General features: G+C 43.2%; 2 protein-coding genes across 2 annotated transcripts in view; one reads left to right on the forward strand and one right to left on the reverse strand.

Moving 5' to 3' along the window:
* Positions 1-2,916, reverse strand: part of LOC139396220 (R3H domain-containing protein 1-like) — a gene marked incomplete at its 3' end in the record, with an annotated part of 47,064 nt that extends 44,148 nt beyond the window's left edge. The window contains 1 exon segment of the mRNA XM_071143358.1: positions 2,767-2,916.
* Positions 2,917-3,160: 244 nt separating this feature from the next.
* Positions 3,161-16,076, forward strand: part of LOC139396219 (DNA annealing helicase and endonuclease ZRANB3-like) — a gene marked incomplete at its 3' end in the record, with an annotated part of 43,274 nt that continues 30,358 nt past the window's right edge. The window contains exons 1-6 of the mRNA XM_071143357.1: positions 3,161-3,236; positions 3,500-3,606; positions 4,498-4,675; positions 12,198-12,216; positions 12,536-12,714; positions 15,820-16,051. Coding sequence (XP_070999458.1) covers positions 4,521-4,675; positions 12,198-12,216; positions 12,536-12,714; positions 15,820-16,051 — 585 coding nt within the window. The remainder of the gene's footprint in view (positions 3,237-3,499; positions 3,607-4,497; positions 4,676-12,197; positions 12,217-12,535; positions 12,715-15,819; positions 16,052-16,076) is intronic.

The following is a 16,076-nucleotide window of genomic DNA, read 5'->3' on the forward strand; positions in this document are numbered from 1 at the left end:
TGGAGAGCAGAGAGAGACGACTATACACACGGTGTATCACATTTAACAAACCAAACATTTTAAATACCGTTATAGAAGGTAAAGTAAAAACCCAAACCGGTCCATGCATCAATACCAGTATATCGTAAAATACGGTGTACCGCCCAGCTCTACAACTAACCACAGAAAATATGCTCAAGTCAATTGTAGTATGTTACAGTGCTACTAATTAATGGAGACGTTCAGAGTGATCATAAAACGTAGGGGAATATAGGGGAAATCAGGTGTTATTTGTTCCAATCCCTTAAAAACTGAAGTAAATAATAGATGCTGTCAGGGTAGGAGGAAAGCTCTCCCTGTCCCTTAGCAACAGACGCTGGTGACAACTGATCTGATCACATTTTTCACTACAGTTACAAGTCCACCAACTGAAGTAGCTACGCCACCAACACGGTCACTGAATCTCATAAACCCAACAGCCTCGCAAACTGCCAGTAGTCTCCTTTGATGCACACAATCGATAAACAAAGAGGAATCAATCATGTTGCAATGTTCACTGTGTCAAGCTGTGAAACCGGATGGGCCTACCTACGTTACTGACGTCTGTCTGACTATATCACGAGGAGGAAGTTGGATAAGAACATAAAGCATTTAAGCATACAAATTCATCATGATTTCCCTCCCCCCACCACACACAAATGCACAGACACACACCTGAGTAATTAAAGAAGAAATTACACAGCATCAGACTATTCAATATTCTCAATTTACACCCCTAATTTGGACATAAATCAAGAGTTGTGTCACTGCACTCCTAACGGCAGAGCCTCCAGCAATGAAAGCCAAATCGGTGAGCCTCGGCACAGAATTATTAATGGCAGCACTAGACAACCAGGATAGATAGTTCATAACTCAGGCAAGTGTGCCTCCTTGACTTTCTAACTAGACATTAAATACAATACGGCAGTGACATGTATAAAACTGTAGCCTAGCATAAGTCACTCTCAAACCCAGCTATAGTCCTATAGTCCTAAAACAATAGAACTACTCATCAAACAAGCCCACAGTGGGGTTCTGCATCTAGCTATCAGCTAACTGGAGCCTTCCCTCTTTGATTAACAAACTCCAAAGCCAGACAAAAAAGGGACCACTATTTCAACAAAACTGCGGTGTCTCGGCAACGCTTCATACATTAGCCTATTAGGCGTTGCGTTTTAATTTGCTGTGAGAAGTGACGGATGTGCTTAGTTAGGCTATATTTCCCCACCGAGTTCTCCATTTATGGCAATAGCATAATACTATCCTAATGAGCATCCCTTGGGTTGAACAGACAGCAGGGAAACACTCCTGTAGTAGACTCTGCATCCTCATTATAGAAGCGGTAGGAAGGACACTGAGCTGACATGTCACCCATTTACTTTAGTATAATAAAAAACACTTCATCACACCAGCCAAGCCAATGGTAGGCACCATAATTACTGTAAGTACGTCTATGTTTTTACCTCTATTTAGCTAGGAAAGTCAGTTAAGAACAAATTATTTTTAATGATGGCCTACACTGGCCGCCCTATGGGACTCCAGCCGGTTGTGATACAGCCTGGATTCGACCCAGGGTGTCTGTAGTGACGCCTCAAGCACTGAGATGCAGTGCCTTAGACTGCTGCACCACTCGGGAGCCCAGGTATGCCTGCATAGAGAGATCCCAGCATATTGGCAATCAAATTACACGTTATTGGTGGCATGATAGTGATTGAACATTAATACATTCCCTACTTTAGAATGAAAGTCTGAAGACAAGCCCTGTCAGTGACCGTTCTTTCAGCACTCCATCCCTCTGACAAGAGGAATAGCAAGCGATATGAGGACAGCTGAACATGATACATGAAGAGAAGTGTCATGCAGAATATGTCAAACACAATTAGCCCAACTAGTTAGTGGGGCTTTAGCGTCATGACATGCCTTGAAATAAGATGTTGTCCACGCTCCAATTATGAACTGCACCAGAGCTCGAGGACTATGTGATGGAGTGTTTTGTTTGTGTATTGTGAACGGACACCTCTTGTGGATTTTCTCAACAGGTACCTCGGACTGGGGAGTAACGTTGTTCTCTCCACCATTTTAGCATGTTATTTATTCTCACACTGACATATACAGGCTGGTGAACGTGAACCATTGCCATTAGCGGACAGTTAACGCGAAAACAAAGTTACTTCGGAAGGCACGAACTGCAGGGTATAACGTTAGTGTTCCTTAGTTCTACCAACTAGAGCTAACTAGAACAGTGTTATTTCAAACATGTATATTTAGTTTGTACAGAGGTATCATTCCTGCATGTCTAAAATGCATAACTAACTAGCTAGTTACTATTGTTAACTAGCCAACAGCGAGTTTGCAAAGCTAGCTAGTTGTTGATGAGGCAAACGAGCAGGCCTTGCTTGCGGCGCTTCGGGGGAAGCTAGGTACGTTAGCCAACCACGATAAATGATACCTAGTTTAGCTAACTAGCTCGTTACCAATGACTTGTTTGTATTAAAATCAAGCCATCTAAACGCAACTCTTACCTGTGCCAAGTTGATCTTTGAATTCGTTTGAGTTTAGCTAGCTAGCCAACAAGCTAGTTAGCTAACGTAGCCCTTCAGCTCGACAAATTATTCCGACCTTAGCTAGTTAGCGAACTAAGCTAGCTAAATTTGCCACTAAAATGGTCATTTGATAACCTAACTACACAAATTCACCGTTAATCCCCACAAAGAACGTGTGCGAAGAAACAAACACATGTTGTCTTACCAGAAACGTTGACAAAAACAGAATGATTTATAAAAACAGCTGCGTGTGGCCAGGGAAAGATCAGTGTGTAGCCGCAACAGACCGAGGCTAACATTCAGCACAAGACGAAACGGGAAATTGGAGAGTACAGCAGGAAGCACCGGGACTGACAGTCTGCCCAGCAAATCCGAATGAGCGTCCAGTGATCGTTCTACTGTAGGGGTCATGTACTACTAAAATTAGATGTATTGAGCATGCTTTTGAGTCTGGTAGAAACGTTTATATGAATTTGAAATCACTTAGAAAAGTATCGTTGGAATTATATATATATTTTTAAACAGCTTTTTAGTCAAGATTCTAGAAAGTTGCAGGCGTCTTATCTTGAACGCAACTCCTATGGAATCCGCTACGCAAACTACGTAGCTGCTGTCAAAGTTTCCCGCGAAACTACTGCACATGCAAATCTATATCAAAACATTTCTGCACTGGTGGTCTGTATCCTCTTACTAATGTATTTTTTTTCAAACTAACAAGTGCAAAGCCTTAGCATGTATAATCTCTTGTACATTTGAAGTGGGTTGAGCTGTAGCTAAAAACGTGGATGGGAATTTGCTGTGCATAGCTAGCTAGTTAGCTAACGTTACCGTGGAAGTTAATGTAACCGTATTTGTCAGAGTACCTTTGTAACCATCCTCCTGTATCCCTATTCTTCCTAGCACCAATAGTCTTCTCGTTCTTTGTCTTACCTTAACAGATATCCTTCAACTGGGTAACCCAGCAGTCTCTTAGCACCTTACCAATAAGAGCAGAGGAGCAGTCATCTCGTGGCAGTTCAGCAGCCTGTTCCTGATATTGTCGCAGGTAAATCCATGCTATGAGATGACAGTTGAGCTGAGACATGGTGCCACCAAGCTGTAAAACAGCACTGAATGCATTTTAGTCATTTAGCAGACGCTCTTATCCATAGAATCTTACATTAGTTGGTGCATACATTTTCATACTGACTCCCGTGGGAATCGAACCCGCATGGAGCCAAATTTGAGTAGTGCCTCAATTTTTTGCAAAATGCCAAAGCCAGTCTGGATGATTCATTGTCAGTCTGGATGATTCATTGTCAGTCTGGATGATTCATTGTCAGTCTGGATGATTAATTGTCAGTCCGGATGATTCATTGTCAGTCCGGATGATTCGTTGTCAGTCTGGATGATTCGTTGTCAGTCTGGATGATTCATTGTCAGTCTGGATGATTCATTGTCAGTCTGGATGATTCATTGTCAGTCCGGGTGATTAATTGTCAGTCCGGATGATTCATTGTCAGTCTGGATGATTCATTGTCAGTCTGGATGATTCATTGTCAGTCTGGATGATTCATTGTCAGTCTGGATGATTCATTGTTAGTCCGGGTGATTAATTGTCAGTCCGGATGATTCATTGTCAGTCTGGATGATTAATTGTCAGTCTGGATGATTAATTGCCAGTCTGGATGATTAATTGTCAGTCTGGATGATTAATTGTCAGTCTGGATGATTAATTGTCAGTCTGGATGATTAATTGCCAGTCTGGATGATTAATTGCCAGTCTGGATGATTAATTGCCAGTCTGGATGATTAATTGTCAGTCTGGATGATTAATTGCCAGTCTGGATGATTAATTGCCAGTCTGGATGATTAATTGCCAGTCTGGATGATTAATTGTCAGCCAGGGTTGGTTTTTCTTCTTACTGTTGTTTTTCTCTCTTCATTCTTTGCAAAGGCATCTAAAAGTCAAGACGGGCCATGAGTGAGGTCCAGGATAGGGATTGTGATCCCCAGAACTCCCATGTTGACAGGAGATGGGACAGTCAGTTGTCAGTCCTCCCAGACAAGCTACAACAGAGACTGATGCCATTCCAAAAGGAGGGGGTCAAATTCGCCCTATCAAAGAATGGAAGGTAGGTGGTTGTTAGTGAATCAAGCCCTTTTTACATCAACAGCTTTGTCACAAAGTACTGTACAGTAACCTGGCCAAGGCCCCAAATAGTAAGCAGAAGCACAGTTTGTGCTCACTTTATTCACCAAGTCATTGTTACTTTAAAAGCAAAAAAAAATAGTTAAAATGTGTATTAAGCCTGTAGCCTGAATCACCTCAGCCTCGCACAATGTGAGCAGCAGAAGAAAAAGCCAGCCAGAGCCAGACTACTCATCCGTCCGTCCCAGCCAGTCAGTCAGTCAGTCAGTCAGTCAGTCAGTCAGTCAGTCGATCAGTGGATGTAAGAATCCCAGGGGACAGGCAGTCAGGGACAGTCAGGTCAGAGTAGTCAACCTGAGCAGTAGATCAATACAGGGACAGTAGAAGTGATGTACTGTGAGGATGAGTCATCCAGTCAATATGTTGGAGACATCAATGTGACCGTAAACACTATCTGGGCTTTGTAGGGTTCTGTGTACGGTTTCTCCATGGAGACGAGTGATGCAAGCTGTTAGCGATCAGGAGAGCCAGGTGCTGTGTTGGAGTTGTTGTAGTGGGACCAGAGGCTGAGGCAGATCAGAGCAACACACACATTGACTGCCAAGTTTGGTTAATCTTTTAGGACACCCTCCGTGGACAGAGGTTGACATGTTTGTATTGAAGAACTCTAGCTAATAGTTATAAATTATACAGACTCTTCTAATAGAGAATCAGGTTGTTTGATTGCCCACCTCGCATCAATATGTAGCCTGGTTTGGAATTAAGTTGATGCCAATTTATTTGATTTATTATTTGTATTTATTTATTTTATTATTTGAAATGCAATTTAGAAAGGCTTGATAGTATCTGGGAGCCTGACACTAATCTTCTTATGATAATGTAGTGTCAGTTACATTGCATTCCACTTGGACATAATGTCAGTTACATTGCATTCCACTTGGGCATAATGTCAGTTACATTGCATTTCACTCGGGCATAATGTCAGTTACATTGCATTCCACTTGGGCATAATGTCAGTTACATTGCATTCCACTTGGGCATAATGTCAGTTACATTGCATTCCACTTGGGCATAATGTCAGTTACATTGCATTCCACTTGGGCATAATGTCAGTTACATTGCATTCCACTTGGGCATAATGTCAGTTGGCTTAAACATTCTATTTGAATGAGGTTGTGCGAAGTACATCACATGCCATCTAACTAAAGCGTTATTGTAAGTGTCTGCCGGGGCCACTTGTAAGGGTTGCCACGCCGACGCTGGTGTTACAACAGATCAATAGACAGATAGACTGTGTTGTTGCTTCTCTTGCCTGAGCTTCAAAATCACTGTGAAATTCAATACCACAGCTGATGTTGATGTGTGCATTAAATCCCCGGACCCCAACACAGACCCCCAACACACAACTGGTCCCCGATGATATTCTCAGTTTGGATGTCATGTGTGATTTGTCACCTCCTTAGCCAATAGATTTAAAGATATGACTTTAAAATAAGTTTAAACTACCCCCCTCCTTATTGTATGATATAAACAGTGTTTTATTTGAGATGGGGGGGTGTAATTGTCAGCCAGGCGTTTGCTTTGCTGAGCCAGACTAAGCAGAAACAGCTCTACATCAATTATAAAGGCTTATTATTGAATTAATTACAAACTGCTGATTCATCACGATGCAGTGACGAGGAAAATGTGACAAGTATGTAAAATAGCTTTATTTTCATGCTGACATAGGCCTAGTGAATGACTTCGCTTAATGATCCTAGAGCTTGTAGATCTGATAGGATTAGTGAGGTGTGTTCCCATTTTAAAAACGTTTAAGTTTTATTGTTTTCACATGCACAAGTACAGTGAAATTAATTTTTTGCTAACTCTAAACCCAACAATACAGTAATCAATAACTGTGTAATACTAAAAATAACGTAAGGTTGTTGATATTAAAAGATAGGTACAGGTCCCAGAAAAATAATCCCCCTACTTAAATAGCCTACCTGCCCGTTGATAAGAAAGCATGAATAATATGAATGTATGGTAATGTATGAGCCTCAGTGTAAGTAGTCTAGTCTATGCTCCATTCATTGAAGACAAGACAAAAGACTTAAATGATTGTGTGGAAGGTCAAAGACCCCGCCTCCATCCCGGGAGGAGGAGCTACGTTTACAGACATCTTGGTGCTGGTGGGTTTCACAGATAACATTAAAAAAGTTGTTCAACGTGCTGTTGTCAAGCAACCGTGGCAGTCAGAGCATCCTCCATGAAACCAGCTGTCTGGCTGAACGGGCCTCCTATTCCCTGTATAGTGCATTACTTTTGACAACAGCCTGGGCTAAAAAGGAGTGCACTACATAGGGAACAGGGTGCCTTTTGGGATGTACCCAGGTTATTGAAAGAAGAATGATTAATGCGTGGAGAAATGGAAAGCACCTGGCTGAAAGGAGCCTCTCTCGCTGTCTTTCTCCCTCTGTTTTCTCTCTATCTCTCTCTCGATCTCTCCCTCCCTCTCTCCATCTCTCTACTCCCATTGTGTGTGTATGCATTATGCTGGTTGAGCAGAGTGGGCTGGCAATTAGAAGAAACACCAGTGGAAGGTGCTCATTAATCATGCTGTTCAACTGAAGGGGAGGGAGGGGGATCACAACTGCTTTTCTCATGGGTAGACTAGCTCTACCTACCTGGGCTACATTTTGAATATCACATCTCACGATCATTGCAGACTAGCTCTACCTACCTGGGCTACATTTTGAATACAACATCTCACAATCATTGCAGACTAGCTCTACCTACCTGGGCTACATTTTGAATATCACATCTCACGATCATTGCAGACTAGCTCTACCTACCTGGGCTACATTTTGAATATCACATCTCACGATCATTGCAGACTAGCTCTACCTACCTGGGCTACATTTTGAATATCACATCTCACAATCATTGCCGACTAGCTCTACCTACCTGGGCTACATTTTGAATATCACATCTCACGATCATTGCAGACTAGCTCTACCTACCTGTGTTACATTTTGAATATCACATCATTGCAGACTGGTGTTGCCTACCTGGGCTACATTTTGAATATCACATCATTGCAGACTGGTGTTGCTTACCTGGGCTACATTTTGAATATCACATCATTGCAGACTGGTGTTGCCTACCTGGGCTACATTTTGAATATCACATCATTGCAGACTGGTGTTGCCTACCTGGGTTACATTTTACATTCAAGTCATTTAACAGACGCTCTTATTCACAGAGACTTACAATCAGTCCATTCTACTAAAGAAGCCCAAACGACCACGAACAGCCATGATAATCAGAATTAGGAGAAGCCTAAAACCTATTTCAATATACAGTGCATTCTGAAAGTATTCAGACCCCTCGACTTATTCTAAAATTGATTACATAATTCCCCCCCCTCATCAATCTACCCACTATACCCCATAATGACAAAGCAAAAACAGATTTTTAGAAATGTTTGCAAATGTATTAAAAATTAAAAAAAAACATAAATATCAAATGTACATAAGCATTCAGTCCTCAGTACTTTGTTGAAGCACCTTTGGCAGTGATTACCCAAGTCTTCTTGGGTATGACGCTACAAGCTTGGCATACCTGTATTTGGGGAGTTTCTCTCATTGTTCTATGCAGATCCTCTCAAGCTCTGTCAGATTGGATGGGGAGCGTCGCTGCACAGCTATTTTTACGTCTCCCCAGAGATGTTTGATCGGGTTCAAGTCCGGGCTCTGGCTGGGCCACTTGAGCATTCAGAAACTTGTCCCGAAGCCACTCCTGCGTTGTCTTGGCTGTGTGCTTAGGGTCGTTGTCCTGTTGAAAGTTGAACCTTCACTCTGGAGCAGGTTTTCAACATGGATCTCTCTGTACTTTGCTCTGTTCATCTTTCCCTCGACCCTGACTAGTCTCCCAGTCCCTGCCGCAGAAAAACCTCCCCGCAGCATGATGCTGCCACCACCATGCTTCACCGTAGGGATGGTGCCAGGTTTCCTCCAGACATGAAAAATAGTTTTATCAGATCAGACCAGAGAATCTTGTTTCTCATGGTCTGAGAGTCCTTTAGGTGCCTTTTGGCAAATTCCAAGCAGGCAGTCATGTGCCTTTTACTGAGGAGTGGCTTCCATCTGGCCACTCTGCCATAAAGTCCTGATTGGTGGAGTGCTGCAGAGATGGTTGTCCTTCTGGAAGGTTCTCCCATCTCCATACAATAACTCTGGAGCTCTGTCAGAGTGAGCATTGGGTTCTTGGTCACCTCCCTGGCCAAGGCGCTTCTCCCCCGAGTGCTCAATTTGGCCGGGCGGCCAGCTCAAGGAAGAGTCTTGTTGGTTCCAAACTTCTTCCATTTAAGAATGATGGAGGCCACTGTGTTCTTGGGGACCTTCAATGCTGCAGACATGTTTTGGTTTTCTCTCTCCAGGGAAGGGGTCTGAATACTTTCCGAATGCACTGTAGCTACTATCTGAAAAATAAATGCTAGAAAGAGTGTTGGTGGAATCCGTCATGAACAGGGAGGTGTGGATAAAAGCCTGTTTTGTAAAAGCTGGTGGAGGGAACATGCTAACAGCGTATAACCTTGTGAGCAGGGTAATAAAACTGTCATCATTGATCTGTGGAGCTACTACACTTAGAATTGCAAAGGGAGGAAGCTGTGGTGTGATTATGTTCTGAGTGGCAGTGGCTCTGTCGTATCCAACTGATGGACAGACCTGAATGGGAATCATACCTCTTATTTGTGTTGATATTGATTATGTCATAATATATTTAGCAATATCAACTTGACTCTCAGTTTGAAATGGGGACCATAGTCTAGGCTATAGTGTTACTGCACACTCACTAGACTAATATATATACACACACACACACTACAGGGTCTTCAGAAAGTATTCATACCCCTTGACTCATTCATTTTGTGGTGTTACGTTCCCCAGCAAGAATGTCGCTCAAACAGAAGGAGGAACTAACAGAGTCACTGACAACAGCCTAAACAGGTGAGGTTCAGGAGGGCTTCTGAAAGACACTCATGGAGGGGTGTCCACTGAAAGTTGACTAGTAACAACTGGGACCTAAAAGACACCCAACATGAACGCCCACAAAATTTGCCCAAGAAGAGGCAAACAAAAGGTCAATCCCACAAAACTTAAAGACAGGGAACAAACTAAACATCAAATAAGGAATGTTTGTGTAAAAATCGCAATAGGGAGCGCCAACTGAAGGAGTTTTGGTGATGGTGTTTTTGGAGCATGATGGTTTGTTGGTGATGTGGACACCAAGGAACTTAACTCTCGACCTGCTCCACTGCAGCCCAGTCGATGTTAACGGGGACCTGTTCGGCCCTCCTTTTCCTGTAGTCCACAATCAGCTCCTTTGTTTTGCTCACATTGAGGGAGAGAGTGTGGTGCCAGGACAACAACGATAGGTCTCTGACCTCCTCCCTATAGACTGTCTCATCGTGGTTGATCAGACCTACCACTGTTGTGTCGTCAGCAAACTTAATGATGGTGTTGGAGTCATGCTTGGCCACGCAGTCGTGGGTGAACAGGGAGTACATGAGGGGACTAAGCACACACCCCTGCATGCCACAGAACATGATTCCGCCACCACCATGCTTCACGGCAGGGACGGTGTTAGACGGTGATGCGCTGTTCCTGGTTTTCTCCAGACATATCCCTTTGCATTCAGGCCGAAGAGTTCAATTTCAGTCTCATCAGACCACAGAATCTTTTGCCTTATGATCTGAGTCTCAGGTGCCTTTTTGGAAACTCCAGTCGTGCTGTCAAGTACCTTTTTTCCAGGAGTGGCTTCCGTCTGGCAACTCTCCCATAAAGCCCAGATTGGTGAAGTGCTGTAGATACACAGTTGTTCTTCTGGCATGTTCTCCCATCTCAGTCAAGGAACTCTGTACTTTTGTCAGTGGTCATTGAGTTTTTGGTCACCTCTCTGACCAAGGTCCTTCTTGACCAGTTGTTCAGTTTGATCAGAGGGCCAGCTGTAGACAGAGTCTGGGTAGTTCCATAATTCTCTCAATGATGGAGACCACTGGACTCTTGGAATCAATTGTTTTATACCCTCCCCCAGATATATGCCTCATGACAATTCTATCTTGGAGCTCTACGGACAGTTCCCTGGACTTCAGGGGATAGTTCCTGCTCTGACATGCACTGTCATCTGTGGGACCTTATATAGAGACAGGTGGGTTTCTTTCTATGTCCAAACAATTGAATTTGGCCACAGGTGGACTCCAGCCAAGTTGTGGTGACGTCTCATCGTTGACCAAAGGAAATTGGATGCACCTGAGCTCAGTTGGGAGTGTCATAGCAAAGGGGTGTGAATACTTAGTGTGTACATTTAGATATTTCTGTATTTCATTTTCAGTAAATTAGCAACTTTCTAAAAACATGTTTTTACTTTTGTCATTATGGGTATTGTGTGTAGATGGGTGAGAGAAATTCAGGCTGTAACACAACAAAATGTGGAATAGGTCCAGGGGTCTGAATACTCCCTGAAGTCACTGTACATACATACTCACTCACTACCGGAAGGTTGCAAGTTCAAACCCCCGAGCTGACAAGGTACAAATCTGTCGTTCTGCCCCTGAACAGGCAGTTAACCCACTGTTCCTAGGCCGTTATTGAAAATAAGAATTTGTTCTTAACTGACTTGCCTAGTTAAATAAAGGTAAAATAAAAAAATAAATTGACACTCCCACACAAAACCCACACATATTCATATACACTACATATGCTAACACACACACACATACCGACACAACACAAACACACATGCACGTGCACACACACACACACACTTTTACACTCATCATTTTTACTGCTACTCTGTTCTTTATTTTTCTCTTAATATTATCTATCCTGATGTCTAGTCACTTTACCCTGCCTTCATGTACATATCTACCTCAAATACCTTATTATTATCTATCCTGATGCCCAGTCACATTACCCTGCCTTCATGTACATATCTACCTCAAATACCTTATTATTATCTATCCTGATGTCTAGTTACTTTACCCTGCCTTCATGTACATATCTACCTCAAATACCTTATTATTATCTATCCTGATGTCTAGTCACTTTACCCTCCCTGCAATTACCTCATACCTCTACACATTGATCTGGTTCTGGTACTTCCTGTATATAGCTGCACATTGATCTGGTACTTCCTGTATATAGCTGCACATTGATCTGGTACTTCCTGTATATAGCTGCACATTGATCTGGTACTTCCTGTATATAGCTGCACATTGATCTGATACTTCCTGTATAACTCCATTCTTGTGTATTTAATTCCTCTTGTGTTACAATTTTTAATTTGTATTATTATTTTTAAACTGCATTGTTGGGAAGGGCTCGTAAACAGGCATTACACGGTAAAGTCTACACCTGTTGTATTCGGCGCATGTGACCAATCCATTTTGATTTGATTGCTAGTGCAATCAAATATTCTATGTCCTCCCCTCTCAACCCCTGTCGTTCTCTTCTCTGTTTCAGGTGTATGATCGCAGATGAGGTAAGCCCTGAGGCACACACAACCCAACCCCCCTTGTCCTATCAAATCTATTTTCCTCAAATAATATATGCTATGCTTCCCTCTGAATTAATTCGTCAAGTTTAAGAAACCTTCCTAGCCATGTAATCATTTTTGACATAAAGTCATTCTAGAATGTATTGGTGTCTCAGAATGTCAGGAACACTCCATCACATGCTTACCTTTGAGCCAGGCAATGATTGTGTTCGGTTTGTTTTGTTTCTGAAATGAGTTTTCATGGATTATATCCATACATCATTGTTTTCATCCTCTACATTGTACTGTTAATCCTCTTCTCCAGATGGGTCTAGGGAAGACGGTGCAGGCTATCTCTGTGGCCTACGCCTACAGACAGGAGTGGCCTCTGCTCGTCGTGGTGCCCTCCTCTCTAAAGTACCTCTGGATCGAGGAGATGGAGAGGTGGATCCCTGAGCTCAACCCTGGAGATATCAACCTGGTGGAGACCAAGAGTGACACGCTGTACGTTACCCCATGTTAACTTCATCTGGACTCTGGTCTGCTTTTCCTGCGCTGCTTGGTTGTGGTCCTGGTTTCCCTACTGAAGTTCTCCACCTGTTAAAATGCAGGTTCATGTTTTTAGTTTGTTCTGGAGGCACCTCTGCAGAGTGGTCACTAACTAGCACAGCCACAAAGTCATCAACTCTTAAACCTAACCTTAACCACACTGCTAACCCTAATGTCTAACCTTAACCACACTGCTAACCCCAATGTCTAACCTTAACCACACTGCTAACCCTAATGTCTAACCTTAACCACACTGCTAACCCTAATGTCTAACCTTAACCACACTGCTAACCCTAATGTCTAACCTTAACCACACTGCTAACCCTAATGTCTAACCTTAACCACACTGCTAACCCCAATGTCTAACCTTAACCACACTGCTAACCCTAATGTCGAACCTTAACCACACTGCTAACCCCAATGTCTAACCTTAACCACACTGCTAACCCTAATGTCTAACCTTAACCACACTGCTAACCCTAATGTCTAACCTTAACCACACTGCTAACCCTAATGTCTAACCTTAACCACACTGCTAACCCTAATGTCTAACCTTAACCACACTGCTAACCCCAATGTCTAACCTTAACCACACTGCTAACCCTAATGTCGAACCTTAACCACACTGCTAACCCCAATGTCTAACCCTAACCTTAACCACACTGCTAACCCTAACCTTAACCACACTGCTAACCCTAATGTCTATCCCTAACATTAACCACACTGCTAACCCCAATGTCTAACCCTAACCTTAACCACACTGCTAACCCCAATGTCTAACCCTAACCACACTGCTAACCCTAATGTCTAACCTTAACCACACTGCTAACCCCAATGTCTAACCCTAACCTTAACCACACTGCTAACCCTAACCTTAACCACACTGCTAACCCTAATGTCTAACCTTAACCACACTGCTAACCCTAATGTCTAACCTTAACCACACTGCTAACCCCAATGTCTAACCTTAACCACACTGCTAACCCCAATGTCTAACCCTAACCTTAACCACACTGCTAACCCTAACCTTAACCACACTGCTAACCCTAATGTCTAACCTTAACCACACTGCTAACCCTAATGTCTAACCTTAACCACACTGCTAACCCCAATGTCTAACCCTAACCACACTGCTAACCCCAATGTCTAACCTTAACCACACTTCTAACCTTAACCACACTGCTAACCCCAATGTCTAACCCTAACCACACTGCTAACCCTAATGTCTAACCTTAACCACACTGCTAACCCCAATGTCTAACCCTAACCACACTGCTAACCCCAATGTCTAACCTTAACCACACTTCTAACCTTAACCACACTGCTAACCCCAATGTCTAACCCTAACCACACTGCTAACCCTAATGTCTAACCCTAACCACACTGCTAACCCTAATGTCTAACCCTAACCACACTGCTAACCCTAATGTCTAACCCTAACCACACTGCTAACCCTAATGTCTAACCCTAACCACACTGCTAACCCTAATGTCTAACCCTAACCACACTGCTAACCCTAATGTCTAACCCTAACCACACTGCTAACCCTAACCTTAACCACACTGCTAACCCAAATGTCTAACCCTAACCTTAACCACACTGCTAACCATAATGTCTAACCCTAATGTCTAACCTTAACCACACTGCTAACCCTAATGTCTAACCCTAACCACACTGCTAACCCTAATGTCTAACCTTAACCATGCTGCTAACCCTAATGTCTAACCCTAACCACACTGCTAACCCTAATGTCTAACCCTAACCACACTGCTAACCCTAACCTTAACCACACTGCTAACCCAAATGTCTAACCCTAACCTTAACCACACTGCTAACCATAATGTCTAACCCTAACATTAACCACACTGCTAACCCTAATGTCTAACCCTAACCACACTGCTAACCCTAATGTCTAACCTTAACCACACTGCTAACCCTAATGTCTATCCCTAACATTAACCACACTGCTAACCCCAATGTCTAACCTTAACCACACTTCTAACCTTAACCACACTGCTAACCCCAATGTCTAACCCTAACCACACTGCTAACCCTAATGTCTAACCCTAACCACACTGCTAACCCTAATGTCTAACCTTAACCACACTGCTAACCCCAATGTCTAACCCTAACCACACTGCTAACCCCAATGTCTAACCCTAACCACACTGCTAACCCTAATGTCTAACCCTAACCACACTGCTAACCCCAATGTCTAACCCTAACCCTAACCACACTGCTAACCCCAATGTTAACCCTAACCCTAACCACACTGCTAACCCTAATGTCTAACCCTAACCTTAACCATGCTGCTAACCCTAATGTCTAACCCTAACCACGCTGCTAACCCTAATGTCTAACCCTAACCACACTGCTAACCCTAATGTCTAACCCTAACCACACTGCTAACCCTAATGGCTAACCCTAACCTTAACCACACTGCTAACCCTAATGTCTAACCCTAACCACACTGCTAACCCTAATGTCTAACCTTAACCACACTGCTAACCCAAATGTCTAACCCTAACCTTAACCACACTGCTAACCATAATGTCTAACCCTAACCACACTGCTAACCATAATGTCTAACCCTAACCACACTGCTAACCCTAACCCTAACCACACTGTTAACCCTAATGTCTAACTATAACCTTCAATTAAGACCAAAAAGCTCATTTTTGTTTTCCTGATTTTTACAACATAGTACATGTTGACTTTGCAGCTGGTCTATCTAAGGGAGATCTTTCAGTTCTGCCTCCTGGACAAGACTCATGACAATACATGTTAACCTGCAGTTTAAAATTGTAAATGTGCAAATTGATATTTTCATTCCTGCTAAATGAACGTCTATTTTCTCAATCAATTTAGTTCAAGTTGACAGTATCAGTGCAGCAGCAGTCAATGTTTTCACTGTTAGAGATAATTGATCATCGGTGTGTCTCTGTCCACTCTACAGAGGCAGTACGGTAACAGTGTTGGGTTACGGGCTGCTCACCACAGACCCATTATAACACACTATAACCCATTATAACACATTATAACCCTCTGTGTGTTATATAGGGGGATCAGTAGCAGTAAGGTAACAGTGTTGGGTTATGGGCTGCTCACCACAGACGCACGCCCCCTGGTGGAGGCTCTGACCAGACAGAGGTTTAATGTGGTGGTGGTGGATGAGTCCCACTACCTCAAGTCCAGGAACGCAGCCAGGTCTAAGATACTGGTACCACTCATCCAGAACGCCAAGCGGGCCATCCTACTGACGGGCACCCCGGCCCTGGGACGGCCAGAGGAGGTACGGTACCCCCGAAGGTCCGAAC

The sequence above is a fragment of the Oncorhynchus clarkii genome, unplaced genomic scaffold, assembly GCF_045791955.1.
Source record: "Oncorhynchus clarkii lewisi isolate Uvic-CL-2024 unplaced genomic scaffold, UVic_Ocla_1.0 unplaced_contig_8875_pilon_pilon, whole genome shotgun sequence".
Taxonomy (NCBI): Eukaryota; Metazoa; Chordata; class Actinopteri; order Salmoniformes; family Salmonidae; genus Oncorhynchus; species Oncorhynchus clarkii.